Consider the following 15,383-nt stretch of genomic DNA (forward strand, 5'->3'; position numbering starts at 1 on the left):
CCAGTGATGCAGGGTGCTGTGTAATGTAAAGGGGGTCAGTGATGCAGGGTGCTGTGTAATGTAAAGGGGGCCAGTGATGCAGGGGGCTGTGTAATGTAAAGGGGGCCAGTGATGCAGGGGGCTGTGTAATGTAAAGGGGGCCAGTGATGCAGGGTGCTGTGTAATGTAAAGGGGGCCAGTGATGCAGGGGGCTGTGTAATGTAAAGGGGGCCAGTGATGCAGGGGGCTGTGTAATGTAAAGGGGGCCAGTGATGCAGGGTGCTGTGTAATGTAAAGGGGGTCAGTGATGCAGGGTGCTGTGTAATGTAAAGGGGGCCAGTGATGCAGGGGGCTGTGTAATGTAAAGGGGGCCAGTGATGCAGGGGGCTGTGTAATGTAAAGGGGGCCAGTGATGCAGGGTGCTGTGTAATGTAAAGGGGGCCAGTGATGCAGGGGGCTGTGTAATGTAAAGGGGGCCAGTGATGCAGGGGGCTGTGTAATGTAAAGGGGGCCAGTGATGCAGGGTGCTGTGTAATGTAAAGGGGGCCAGAGGTGCAGTTGTGGAGACAAAAGAGATATTAAAAATATGCAGGGGGCACAGTGGGGTGCTTTTTACATTTTAACATGGGGGGTCGCTTCTAACCCCTGCCAGCGGTCAAAGAAAGGGTAAAATGCGACTGTGTATTACCGCTGCCGAAGCGCCCCCCTCTGAAAATATTTCAGCGGACGCCCATGCTACTAGGCATGATTGAAAAAAAACAAATGCTGTGAAGACAATGTAAGAACTTCGTGACGCCACATTCCGATACGTAGTTTATCTGTGGTGTGGTCCTTTCCAGCAAGCGGAAAAAATCTCCAGCTCCTGCAACCGTTCCTGGCAGTTACGACCGTTCGCATGTGCACCACCTCATATACACCAGTTTAATGAGGTAATCCCGTTCACAGCGCCCTCTGCTGGCAGGAAAACGCATGCTTTCAGCCCCGCCTCATCACAGTTCCTGTGGATGAGACGTCACGACGCAGATTCGCGCCTGCGCCATGTGATTGGTACGAAGCCCAGGCGGCTGATCGGTAGTATGGAAACCTCGTGCTGTGTGTGTAAGGCGGAGAGTGTAAAGTACCGCTGTCCCCGGTGCCGGGTTCGCTAGTAAGTTCTGACTGTGCTGTGATTGGACGCTTTCTACTCGACATACTTAATGCAGGGGGTTGCCTTCAGCTTTACAATGGCATGACTTGCTCTTCTTCTGGTATAATGGTTTCTTCCATGGAGTGAGATTCTGGGGCCCATTCACACTGGGCACTGCATGTGAAGCTCGCAGGAACATTGTGCGATTTACATGCAGCGCATGAATGGGCTGAAATCGCACTGCACGAGCTGAATTACTTTTTGAATGCACAGAAACCACTTTGCATGGTACTTTAGTACCTTGTGGTCCCGTGCGGGCAAACGCAACATGTTTGCGACCTACGTTTAGGGTGTCGTTAATGCCGCAGCAGATCGCAAGGGCATTGCGTTAAGCCGCACAGGAATGCGGCTCTCCTGCACTATAGCGTGAATGGGCCCCCAAAGCCCTGGTTCGCAGAGTTGCGAATTTTGTTTGCATTTCAGAATCGCATGTCAAGTGAAATATGGCTTTCTATGGAGGTCGTTCACATCTATGCATTCTAAACAAGATACGATTGCAAAAAGGGTCCTGTGGGTCTTTGGTGTGATTGTGAGCCCCATAGACTAAAATGGAAAATGCATAGGTGGAGAGAAAAACTTTTTTGGGGGCGCCAGTGGAGCGGCACTAGCACAACTAAAACTACCCAACCCCCTCTGCGCAGTGCAACACTAACACCCCCAGCAACCCCCCGCTGTCTGCCAGTCAGTCCGTCCTTACTAAGGATGGGCTCAGACGTGTTCGCAAATTCACGTGCTTGCGGGCAGCTATTTATGGCGGAGCTGATGCAGCCATTTTCCAGCGCGGTCGCCACTATCCTTAAGCGTGGTGGGCTCGGGACAGCTTCCGCCTTTCGTCTTCCCACTGCTCCTCCCGGCGCTAGGCGTCCAATAGAATTGCCTGACGTTTTGGCCAATCGGGTTTCATACCCGCTTCCCAATTGGCCGGGAGAAAGATTGGTGTTGCAACAGTGAATAATCATTCACTGTTGCAACACACCTGGGTGGGCTCCGGACGCAATGCGCTACGCCCCAAGCCCACCCTGATTTTAAACCTTTTTAGAGCCTCTGGCTCTAATCGGGTGTTTCAAAATACACAACCCCCACCTATACCCGCAATTGTAATTCATGGTCCCGGCATCCTTAAAGGGGCCGGGCGATAGGAAGCGGCGACAGTGTTCAGGGGGGGGCGTGCGGCAACAAAGCACGGGCTGCCACTGCTATGACCTCTGAGATGCGTTGAACTGCATAGACCAGTGGTTGCCTACTCATCACTCATGTATCCAAAGGGTTTACTGACAGATGGTATCGCCCCCCTAGCATAATGATTCTCAACGCCAGTCCTCAAGTACCCCCATCAACAGGTCATGTTTTCAGGATTTTCCTCAGATTAAGCAGCTGTGGTAATTACTAAGGCAGTGAAACTGATCAAATCATCTGTGCAAAATAATGGAAAACATGACCTTTTTGGGGGGGGAGGACTGAAGTTGGGAAACATTGCTCTAGCCTAGGTGAGAATAGTGGAGGGGAGGCCTGCACTACTGCAGAAAAAGATGTTTGTGTTTTTTAAAGGGGGAAGATAGTGTTCAATGAAATTTAGATGTAAAGTGAGTAAAAGTCTGATTTAAGGAGGCTGCGGCAAACCTGAAAGTTATTACAGATCTCTGCAGGGATGCTATTTATTGTGCTTTGCTTGTAAAATAGTTTTATAGTGATGTCCGAAATTCATGTTGTTTTTTTTTTTTTGTTTTTTTTTTTCCCTTTGCATTGTTTGCTTTTTATTTTTAAATTGCTGCATTATCACTCAAATTGTTTGAATAAATGCTGCTCCTCACTTATTTTTATTTTTTATTTGTTTTTAAATACAGTTGTTCCTTAACTTGTTGCAAGACACATAAAGGTAATATTTGTTTTATGTTCTGTCTGAGTTTAAAAGCTATCCTACTCTCATGTCTGTGATAAAGAGATGGGCTGAAAAGGAGATTTTCAGCAGAAATCAGGGGGTCTATTCACATGGAACTGGCACCAAAAGGGGAGCTTGCAACCACTTTTTAAATGGTTTATTACCATAAAAAAAAACGTATTCCCTTAAAACATGAATAACAGCACTGTGCTTGTGCTGTGTAATTTGGTCCCCTGTATCACCTGAAATACCTGGCTGATCCTGCCTGGCTATGCCCTCCCCCTGTAGACTGACCACTGTTTATCATGACTGCTGAGCCCTGACACCATGGTCAGTTTAAGTGCCTCCGTCATTTGCAGCTCTCCTCTGTCCCGTCCCTGTCCATCCACTCCACGATCCTCGCCTCCTGCTGCTATACTCTCTCTATAGCAGGGATATGCAATTAGTGGACCTCCCAGCTGTTGCAGAACTACAAGTCCTATGAGGCACTGCAAGACTCTGGCAGCCACAAGCACCACACCCAGAGGCATGACTTGTAGTTTTGCAACAGCGGTAGGTCCGCTAATTGCCTATCCCTGCTCTATAGTATAAGCATGCCATCCCCTCTGTGAACTAACAATGTGTCCCTGTGCTGTATAAAAAAAGATGCAGATTTTCACCTATATCAGAGCGTTTCTTGGTGCTCACGTGACTCCTCGGCTCTCCTCCCCTGCTGACTTCAGTGGGAGTTCTCGGCCCCTCCCGCTATAGCTGTTGGCAGGGAAGAGAAGAGGGCTGAGGAGGCATGTTGGCGCCGGGAGATGCTCTGATAAAGGCAGAAATCTGCATTATTATTTTTTTATACAGCACAAGAACGAATAAGGTTATTTAAAGCGGTTCTCCACCCTAAAGTGGAGTCCCGCTGATCGGAACCCTCCCCCCCTCCGGTGTCACATTTGACACCTTTCAGGGGGGAGGGGGGTGCAGATACCTGTCTAAAGACAGGTATTTGCACCCACTTCCGGCCTGGCATTCACGGGCATTCCGTCACATCCCGTCACCCCCCCCCCCCCCCTGTTGTGTGCTGGGAACACAGCGGGAGCCAATCGGCAGTGAAGCCGCAGCACTTCACTTCCTGGTTCCCTCAGCGTGGATGGCGGGGGGAGCAGCAGAGAGACGAGCGATCGCTCGTCCTCTGCTGCGATCGGCGCTGGACTCCAGGACAGGTAAGTGTCCTAATATTAAAAGTCAGCAGCTGCAGTATTTGTAGCTGCTGGCTTTTAATAATTTTTTCCCATGGCACATCCGCTTTAACAGAGGGGGGTGGCATGGGTATACTATAGTGGCTTAACCACTTAAATTAATACCAGGTGGATGTTTTAGGGCTGTCTGTCAAGGCAGTGGATCAAAGAAAAAAGTGATTGTGCAGGAATAAAGCAAATATTTACTCCAGAGACTGACATCCTACTATCCATGTCTGAGACTTTCCTGTACATTGTTATGGATCCTTTCAGGAAGATCTTGCATTTAGGCCCTTTTCACACGGGGCGGATCAGTAATGATCCACCTCCGTTTGTCCGTAATCTCAGCGGGGATCGCTCCGTAGATCCCGACTGAGCCGTCGGATGACAGGGCGGTCTCCGCACACTGTGCAGGGACCGCCCTGTCTTTTCTCCACTCTCCCCCTATGGGGGGATCGGATGAACACGGACTGTGTTCATTCGATCCGATCTGCAGACGGAAGAAAAAATAGGACATTCTTCCGTCCGCAAAATCGGATCTTTGCGGAGACGGGTGATTACGGGTGTCAGCGGATGTTTATCCGCTCACACCCGCAATCACATAGGGACCAATGTATGTCCCTTTTTCATCCACAAACGGATGGATAAAAAAGCGGATATACGGTCCGCACGTGTGAAAGGGGCCTAAGAAGACTTGAATTGACTCATTGCTTGTAACATTTGGCTTACCTGCCAGGCTGGCCACTGTGCAAGTAAACGTGGTTTGTACAGAAAAGAAGGGGGCTGCTGAGCAGTGACATGGCTCTAATGTAGCCAGCTTTGCTAGCTTCCTAGTATGCATTCAAGATTTAAGTTGATTACCACCCTGGAGGGTGGGGATGCAATTTTTAAATAGTTTCTTGCTTTAGATGTAATTAAACATCTTCATTGATTCGTAGTTGTTTGACTTTTGTTGAATCGTGGAATAAGTTTGACAGGTCCAATTGTAAATGTATAGCTTCATGTCCTAAATAAGTACTGTATATTGTTTTGTAGAGACATGTGTTCCAAAAGAAGCCACAACATCTACAGAAGCTTCATTCTTGGCAAGAGGTGAACCACATCAGACTAAAGGTAATCATGTTGTAAAACTGTTTTTGTTTTCAAAACGGTACAAATGATCGACCAGGAGCAAAGTGACGTGGGCGCACTGTATTTTTTGGGTCCATCCCAAAAGTGGTGTTTCGTTATAGGTAGAGCTTGAGTAAGTTTGGGCCTCCTGGTGGCTTTCTTATATCCTGGTAAGATCTCCCTGGCATATATTCTGCCACTATTCCCACCATAGTTTTTGTTTTGTTTCCTCACAGATGTTTTAGTACGGTTAATGTAGAAAATACAGACTGCAAAATTTGGGGTACAAAGCAAAAACTATATTGAGAGAACATATAAAGTGAGATGCAATTTTAAAGCTGATCTGTGGTATTTGCACAAAATATGGATTACTGTATTGAGCATATTGTTGAACAACCTCTGAAGCAGGTAAAAGACGCAAAGGGAAGAAAAGTATAGATTTTTATTTATTTATTTTTCCTTCTTGGATCCGCTATATTCTGTGAGCAAGTTGGGAATGATGTCTTTGAAAGTTAAGCTGGCTATACATTATACAATTTTCTGATTCAATTTCCTTTAGATTCACCTTTTTTGTTTCCCCCCATGATAACCACTAATATACAGTGGAACCTCGGAATACGAGCATAATCCGTTCCAGGAGTATGCTCGTAATCCAAAGTACTCGCATATCAAAGCGAGTTTCCCCATTGAAGTCAATGGAAACTAAAATAATTGGTTCCGCATTGACTTCAATGGGATGCAATACCGCATGCGGCCAGTGGCGGGGGGCGCGCCGGAGAGCCTCGGAAAAGGCCCAAGGTCAGCCGTGCTGTCCTCGGGCCTTTCCGAACGGCGCAGATCGGCGACTTTTGGCTCAGCTCCGGCACCCCCCCACGCCAAAAGTGGTACTGCACATCGCTTTTGCCTGAATCATGCTCGTTTTGCGAGACAACACTCGCAAAGCGAGTCACGATTTTTTTTAAATACAGTGCTTGTATTGCGAAACGCTCATTAATCATCTTACGCACAATCCGAGGTTTCACTGTATGTGCGACTTCAAATTGGTCCCTGTACTACGTTGGTTCGACTTTCATGCGAGTGGAGGTCTATATACTTCAAGTTTACAAAGGCATTCCCTTAATTTGTGGCAAAATCACAAAACTTTAAGTTGCCGTAGTGTGAAAGGGGCCTCAACTATGTAGTGGAAGGGTCTGTCTGATTGCATACCAATGTAAAGTGTTTAGGTTTGACCTCATTATATGGTTTTGGTAAATCCCAAAGGAAAATTGTACAAGAAAATTGTATGTGTGACCAGCCTTATTAGCTTTTAGTACTGAATGTGGCACAATGTGTGTGACAGTTATCTCTCTGTTCTGATGCCCAGATCTTTTTCACTAGTGAGCATATGTGAAAGTTTGTCGGGAAATGGTTAGGCTTTGCCGGTTAACCATAATGGCAGTGGGAGTATTTATTTTTTATTTTGAGGAGCCTTTAACACCTATTCTATTCCCCAAGATGTAATAATAATCAACAAGGGAAATTGGGACCTTCTATATAATCTTCTGTGGAAGGTGCATAAGTCAGATGTGAGACAGGTACACACCGTATAGCACAACTATTTGTGTGAAGAAAAATGATATAAAAATGAAATGTGTAGCAAATGTGTTGCATGACCGCACAATTGTCAGTAAAGTGGCAAGTAGTGCAGTGCCGTATAGCAAAAAAAAAAAAAAAAAAAAAACACACAACATACACACACACACACGTGTGTGTGTATGTTGTGTTTTTTTTTTTATTTTTTTTTTTTTTTTTTTGCTATACGGCACTGCACTACTTGCCACTTTACTGACAATTGTGCGGTCATGCAACACATTTGCTACACATTTCATTTTTATATCATTTTTCTTCACACAAATAGTTTCCTTTTGGTGGTATGTGATCACCACTGAGGTTAGTGTGTGTTTTTTTTTTTTTTGTGCTATAAATTAAAGACCGAAAATACTTTGCTAAAAAGTGTGTGTGTGTGTGTATATATGTGTGTGTGTGTATATATATATATGTGTGTGTATATATATATATATATATATATATATATATATATATATATATATATATATATATATATATATATATATATATATATATATATATATATATATATATATATATATATATATATATATATATAATATTTATATATATTATAGTGTGTATACATACATACATACATACATACATACATGTAATGGTGGCGATCAGCGACTTCTATCAAGACTGATCGTATGGCGGGCATTTTGACACTGGCCGACTGACATCACCAGTGACACCAATATCGTGATCAGTGCAAAAATGCACTGACACTGTACTTATGACACTTGATAGGAAGGGTTTAACATCTGGGGCAATCAAAAGGTTAACTGTGTGCCTAGGGAGTGTAATGTAACTGCACTGTTTTACTGAGGGATGTGCCGGTTTTTGTCTCTCTGCTGGTGGTGTCTAAACATGGGATTCTTGCTCTTTTACTCTTCCTCTTTACCACAAGTTAATACAGAAGTCTGGCCAAAGCTCTTTAGGCTATACTTTTCCTGTGGGTCACAGATTCTGCAGGGATTCTGACTGGCAGCTAGCTCAGCCTCTTGGCGCGCCCTTGAGACCCTGAGCCAGCCGCTACTGCTCCCTCCAACAGCCTGCACTGGAGGGGCGGTCTGCTCAGAGCAGACCCGAGAATTGGGTGATCAGCATTCTTTGACAATCCGTTTTCTGTGTAGAGCTAGTGGGGAACAGCTTCAACATCAGATCAATGTTGCAGCCATCTAGGCGGGTATGTGTTTATTTTTTTTTTAAATCCCATACTTCTCTTTTAGGCCTCTTTTTATACTTGAAACGACTTGTCCTCCGATTTGGGACTGCAAAGTCACATGACAAGTCTTTCCCCATGATTTCCAATCGTGCTGACTTCAAAGTAGTCACTGCACTACTTTGGTCTGACTTTGATCCTACTTCAGCCCATTGAATATCACTGAAGTCTGATCGCCATCTTAACTGATCTGACTTTGGCATGCAACTTGTGCTCTGATCTTAAAGGGGAACTCCACGTCAAAAAAAAAAAAAAAAACAACGGTTGAGCATACCAGGCCCTTCAGTCTGGTATGAATTTTAAGGGAAACCCCCACAACGAAAAAACTGTGGGGGGGGGGGGGTCCCCCCAAAATCCATACCAGACTTTTATCTGAGCACACAGCCTGGCAGGTCGGGAACCGTACAAGGCCGCATGCCCTTAACATGGGGGGGGGGGGGTGCTTTTGAAGCAAAAAAGTGCCAAAAATAAAACGGTACACAGGTTTTTAAAGTAATTTATTAAGCAGCTCCGGCGTCTCTTCTGGCTTTTTCTCCCCTCTCCATGGCTCTCCTGTCTCCTTGCTGATGTCTTCTGCCGGTTCTTCTCCCCTTTCCAGGTCTTTTCCGCTGATGTCTTCTAGCCCTCTCTGGTTCTTCTCCCTCTGTCTTCTGCCTCTGTCAGGTCTTCTCCGCTGTCTTCACGCTCTTTTGCCCGGTCTTCTCTGCTGTCTTCTCCCTCTGTTCATTTTCCGATGTTGACTCAACGAGCTTTCCCACTCTAATGCTGGATGCGCGGTGTGCCACTACTCATGTTGGCATGGAGCAGGGTCAATGGGCGACATCATCCGGAGGCCATCCCTGGCATGATGGGTGGTGACATCATAAGAGGCGGGCCTCCGGTGATCCCACCCTATGCCAATATAAGTAGTGGCACACAACCAGCATTAGAGCAGGAGAGAGCGTTTAGTCAACATAGGAAGAAAAAGCGAGAAGACAGCGGAGAAGACCCGACAGAGACAGAAGACAGAGGGAGAAGAACCAGAGAGGGCTAGAAGACATCAGTGGAGAAGAACCGGCAGAGGCAGAAGACTTCAGCAAAGGAGAGAAGTCGGAAGAGACGCCAGGGCTGCTTAAAATATTACTTTAAGAACCTGTGTACTGTGTTTTATTGACACTTTTTTTTTTTTTTTTGTGAATGGGTAGGGGTACAATGTACCCGATACTCATTCACATAGGGTGGGGGCCGGGATCTTTTAAAGGGGTCTTCCAGATTCCGATAAGACCCGCAGACCCCAACAATCAACGGCCAGGGTTGTCGGGAAGCGGTCCTTGTCCTCATCAACATGGGGGACCAAGTTGCTTTCAGGGTGGGGGGGGGGGGCGCAGGGCCCCCCTGCCTCAAAGCACTCACCCCCTCATATTGCGGCCTAGTATTCGGGGGGGGGGGGAAGCTCGCTCCCACCCCCTTTCCTGACCTGCTGGGCTGTGTACTGGGATGAGGGTCTGGTCAGGATTTTGGGAGGGGGACCCTTAAAATCCATACCGGACCGAAGCTTTGGTTGTACTTCTCTTTTAGGTGTGTTTATTGTGTATGTTGAAAATTTGAATGAATCCCAAATGTTGGTACTCTTGTATTCTTCTGTAGAGGTGATATTTAATTTTTTTTATCTGTTCTTTCAGCTGGTGATTTAACGGAAGATGATGACTCTGATAAAGTCTCCCTACAAAAGCTGAAAATGTTGGGTAATACTTATTGGTTTACTATATTCTTATTATTCAGATCTACCAATAGTGGCAACATTAGTAAAGGTTGGCTGCTTCTCTCTTTTTTTTTTTTTTTTCACTTTCCCCTTTTTGTGGCAATTGTCAGTCTACTACATAATCTAAAAAAGTAAAAAGTGTGGCACTATTGCTGTAACGGAAAGATAAAAATCTTAATGATGATACCCTTCCTTATAACAGCATCAAGGACCTCATAGGTGTATCCCTTGGAGGAAATATGTGACATTAAAGTGTAACATAAAATGTAAATCTCCAAAATGCATATAAAATAAATTGTAAACAATTGTATGGGTGTTTCAACCACCTGTGTACATAAAACATTAATGCCAATGAACAATATAAAATAGCCCTAAAATTAGGGTAAAACAGTAAAAATGTATTCTTAAAAAACTTCTTCTCCACAGCCACATACAAGTCAAATGACCAAATGCACACAAAAAACATCTCCAAATAAAAATACAAAATTCCAAAAATGACAATTTTTTAAATTGTGAAAAAGCGCAGTCTTGGGGTGTCTGGAGCCGGCGTATGACCCTATGCGTTTTGTCAAATACAGACTTCAACTGGGGTGTACTACATAAGCTGAAAATACTGGAGCAAATCGATTACCCAGAGCAAGCAGGTTCTCCATGGTTAAACAAGAATGCAGTTTACCTGCTGTAGACTTCATTCCTAATCCTTGCCTTTTTTTTTTTTTTCATCCTGTTTTTCATAAATGTACTACATAAAGAGTGGACAATACAGCTCTTGGGTTAAAGCCGATTTTTTTAATCCAAAAACAAAAATCAAGCTTTATGCCCCTTTCACACTGAGGAGTTTTTCAGGCGGCACAGCGCTAAAAATAGCGCCTAAATGCCGCCTGAAAAAATCCTGCCCAGCCTTCTCAATGTGAAAGCCCGAGGGCTTTCACACTGAGGCGATGCGCTGGCAAGAGAGAAAAAAATCTCCTGCAAGCAGCATCTTTGAAGCTGTGAGAGAAGCGGTATGTATACCACTCCTTCCCATTTAAAACAATGGGAAACCGCGGTAATACTGCCCGCAATGCGCCTCTGCAGAGGTTTTAACCCTTTATCGGCCACTAGCAGGGGTTAATACCGCACCGCTAGCGTCCGAATCCCACGGCAATTCCGACGGTATAGTGCCGCTATTTTTTTGCGGCGCTATACCGCCACCGCGCCTCCCACCCCAGTGTGAAAGGGGCCTAACTGTCAGTGAGGTAAATTTTATTTAAGATTCTTTTTTTTTTTTTTTTTACTTGGTAATCCTACAAAAACACCTCCACTTTTCTTGGGTTTCTATACTAATTTGTTCCCACTATATTTATAGAGGGTGCCATGGCTGCCAACTCAGGATGGACTTTAACCACATTTTTTGACCTGGGGGGGGGATTTTTTTTTTTTTTTTTACATACATGCTAAAACATGTATTTTTGCGGAAAAATATCTAAAGTCCCCAAACAATTTATATATTTTTTGCAAATAATCAAATCAGTACGCGCTCTAGTGATAATAGGCTGCTTGCAAATCAATGGGTTGATCTAAATCCTATGGAGTGTAATGCAAATGATTTATTTTCGTTGGCGCTACAAATATTAAAGCCTGAATATGAAAGTATTAAATAAAGTTGAACCTCACATGTAAATGATAAAAAATCGTACCAAAAAAGTGTCAACGTAAGTATCAAAATCCAAATGTGCAAATAATTAGACACGTTTCACACTGGGGCACGTTGCAGGCGCTATACCGCTAAAAATAGCACCTGCAAAGCGCCCTGAAACAGCCACTGCTGCCTCTCCAGTGTGAAAGCCCTCGGGGCATTTACACTGGAGCGGTGCGCTAGCAGGATGGTAAAAAAAAGTCCTGCTAGCAGCATCTTTGGAGCGGTGGAGGAGCGATTTGTGTTTACGCTCCTACTCATTGAAATTAATGGGCACCACGGATATACCGCCGGGAAAGCGCATCTGCAGAGTGGTTTTAACCCTTTCTCGGCCACTAGCGGGGGTAAAAGCGCCCCGCTATCGGCCAAATTGCGCTGAAAAAATAAGTGTTAGTCTCTCCAAATAAAGTTCAGAATGTGCCATAAAACCTAACCGATCCTCCACTGTCTGATCTTAATTGGTTGCAAATCCTAAAGTGTATGTGCACTCGCCAGATGCAACAAATGCAGCTTAATCACTTGCTGACCGTACTATAGCTGAAAGATGGCTACAGATCGGGGTAAAGGGCCAATCACAGCGGCCCTTTACTACGTGATCAGCGGATTACAAGTAAACAGACTTGTCGGTCATCGGCAGTTCTTTCTCTATCTCTGGGAGGAAAGGTGACCCGTTAACCGGCAAGTCTGTCAGCACATCTTTTGCACTGATAATCAGGGCACTGTATTATTAGTGCAGCCTCATCTGCGCACTTTAGTGAGGAATAAAAATAGCTTATTTGCAAAATGTTATAACAGAAACTTAGAGCGGTGCTGTTCTTTCTCCTCACAGGCTCAAAAACAGCAGAGTGAGCTACTGGCTCTTGCTGTCAATCAAATGCTGGGAGCAGGGGGTGGGGCCGAGCACTGTGTGTTAATGGATGCACACAGCCTGGCTCAGGAGCGAGCTTGCAGTTGTGCCACCATAGCAAGCAGCTTCCTATGATGGCACACAGATGGAAGAAGAGCGATGGCGGGGACCCCAAAAGAGGTTCTGGTCTGCTCTGTGCAATACCGCAGAGTAGGTAAGTATAATTTGTGTTTTTTATTATTAAAAATAAATACATTTTACAACCTCTTTGATGCTTGAAAGATGAGGTGTGTGTTACTGCACATGAGTATATGTGAATATGTGGGAACAACTCCATGATTGATCCCTTTTCTCCACCGAGAAGGGAATGGTTCTTCCACTGCAAATGTGCCACATTGTAATGTTCAAGTTGCTACAGAAAATCACAATGAGAGGTTATGATGTGATCAGAAAGAGAGTGCATAAATCTGTCATTTGGGAAGGGTCACAGTTAGGTTTTTATTTCTATGTCCCCATTGGGAAGAATTTCCTTCACTGAATTCCCTGAATAGGTAGACCGCAATAAAATTAAACGTCAGGTTTCCAACCTTTCCCCTGCTCTATTCAAATTGGAGGTTTTATTTCTGTCTGTGCCGTGTAAAGATTTCCCCTGACTTTATGTCCTAGGAATCGCACAAATGGGGACATGTCCCCACTTGGGACACAAATGGCTGGAAAAAAATTCTCAAAAGTTCTATCACTTCTAAAACTAGAAGAAAACACTTGGAGTTCAGCTTTAATGGCAGTCGTGAGTTCAGTGCTTTAGCCTTGTTACCTCTCCAATTCAGTCCTACAAATATTAAGTGGCTTTTTGTTTTCTATCTTTTACAGACGAGTCAGATGAGTTGAAGCATTTATTACTCAATCCACATCTCCAACGACTGATATCAGCACTTGACCAGGCTGAGAACAAAGATCAGGAATTGAAAAAATATATGCAAGAACCATTGTTTGTAGAATTTGCAGACAAATGCCTTTTCATCGTAGACACAGAGGAGAAAGAAAATATTTTTAAGATCTGACGGCAGTATGTGTATAAAATAAAGGGAATCTAGACTGTCCTGTAACTGTTATACTGCTGTATTGTACCAGGAAAAAAGGGCTGAAGACAACATATTGCCATGTTTCGGTTCTGCTTTGTTTCCTGGGATTTAACAGGGTTGAGTTATTGCCAATACTGTTCTTGTGTAAGAAATGTTTTCCTAAACCCATCAATGCTCTTCTCTAACACCCTCTACTTGTAGGCGCTAGATGCTGCTGATGGCCTGTGAAGTTCTAAAATTGGCAAGTGCTCCTATTTCAATGCAGACTGTCAATTATATTCATAGATCTGTCAGTGTTAGACAGGAACATGGTTACAGTTTTGACAATTCAGGCACTCAATTTTGGTAGCTTTTGCCTTGTTTAAACTTGTGGTTGGAGGGTGGTACAAATGCCCAGTTGAGCCGCAGGCAGCAGACGGGGGTGTTTACCGCAGACCCAATGCTTCCTTTTGCAAAGTTGACCCAACTTGTAGTGCTTGGTGCACACTAAACGCTACACATTGAAATCAGTGGGGAAGCATTGCAACTGCATGCAATGGACAAGAATGGGGCATGTTTGGCACAAATGAGATAAGGTGGCATTGCTGGTACATCGATCTCTCCGCTGAGCTATTGTGTTCTGACAGGGGGGCAGCCCCGCCCAGCAGAACACACCGGTCAGTCATCGGCTGATCGATTGACCTTTTTCGGTCATGCCCCTTTGTCAGAAACCGGGCAGTCGGCAGACTTCTGTCAACCAATCAATATTCAGCCCGTGTGTACGAGGCTTTAGGAACAAGTTGCAACTTCCCTTTAAACTTACAGCTGCATTAGATATTCCTGAAATCATTTGAAGCCCATGGATTCTCTGCAGGCCAGAGATCATTTTGTCTTGTGGACTATAGCTATGTTTATATACAGTATATGTTTTTCTGGATATGGTGGTGCTATCCACAGTCTATAAAGTTGCATTTAAACTGAATAAAATTGTGTTTTACTTGCATTAAAGGTTTAATGTTTTTTTTTTTTTTTCTTTTTTTATGAGAACCATTTATTACCTGGTGTAAATTGCAGCAGTAGTAATTTATTGAATAATTCAAATTTCGTTTATCTTCGATAAGATAAATATCATATTCCCAACAATTTAAAACAAAGAACAGAGCTGCAAATTGAATTCCCAGAAAATTAAGAGCCTCAATACCAGATTCACCTTCTTTGTAAAAATTGAGGTTGAAGTGCTTCTGTATACCAGCAGCTGACATCTCTGCACTGGCTTATATCTATTATACTTAATTATGCTACCAAAGAAATACTATGGCACTTGGGGAAGTAAAAAATTATTTGGTCTGCAAGTTTACAGTGTAACACTACTGTACACTTTAGTGCACTTGCATTGGAAAAAATACTGCAGATCCAATTATTTATTTGTGTGTGCATGTTATGAACGGACTGTCTTAAAGTGGTAGTAAACTACGTACTACCACTTGTACCTACAGGTAAGCCTATAATAAGGCTTACCTGTAGGTACTGTGAATAACTCATAAACTAACACCATTTAGGAGATATTTAGAATGCATGCAGCTGATGACATCGACGCATGCACTCTGAAGGTGTGGCTTACGGTTCTGGACTTTCAGAGCCTGTGCCTAAAGTGTTTCCCATGTGGGTGTGTCATTGCGGCCAATCCCATAACTGGAGCTTGCGAACCCGGAAGACAGACGGAACATGTCTGCCCTCTCAAGTTGAGCATTTTATAATGTGCTAGTATGCGATACACACTAGCACTTAATGCCATTGCCTTGCAAGGTTTTTTTTTGTTTTTGTTTTTCTGCAGTTTACAACCGCT

At 44.1% G+C, this 15,383-nt stretch overlaps 1 protein-coding gene across 1 annotated transcript; it reads left to right on the forward strand.

The window, feature by feature from the left end:
* Nucleotides 1-966: 966 nt before the first annotated feature.
* ZNHIT3 (zinc finger HIT-type containing 3) lies at nucleotides 967-14,540 on the forward strand. The gene is made up of 5 exons (XM_040337880.1): nucleotides 967-1,126; nucleotides 3,010-3,041; nucleotides 5,300-5,377; nucleotides 9,872-9,934; nucleotides 13,347-14,540. The coding sequence occupies exons 1-5, from the start codon at nucleotides 984-986 to the stop codon at nucleotides 13,535-13,537; spliced, it is 507 nt and encodes a 168-aa protein (XP_040193814.1). The 5' UTR covers nucleotides 967-983; the 3' UTR covers nucleotides 13,538-14,540.
* The last annotated feature ends 843 nt before the right edge of the window (nucleotides 14,541-15,383 follow it).

The sequence above is a fragment of the Rana temporaria genome, chromosome 2, assembly GCF_905171775.1.
Source record: "Rana temporaria chromosome 2, aRanTem1.1, whole genome shotgun sequence".
Taxonomy (NCBI): Eukaryota; Metazoa; Chordata; class Amphibia; order Anura; family Ranidae; genus Rana; species Rana temporaria.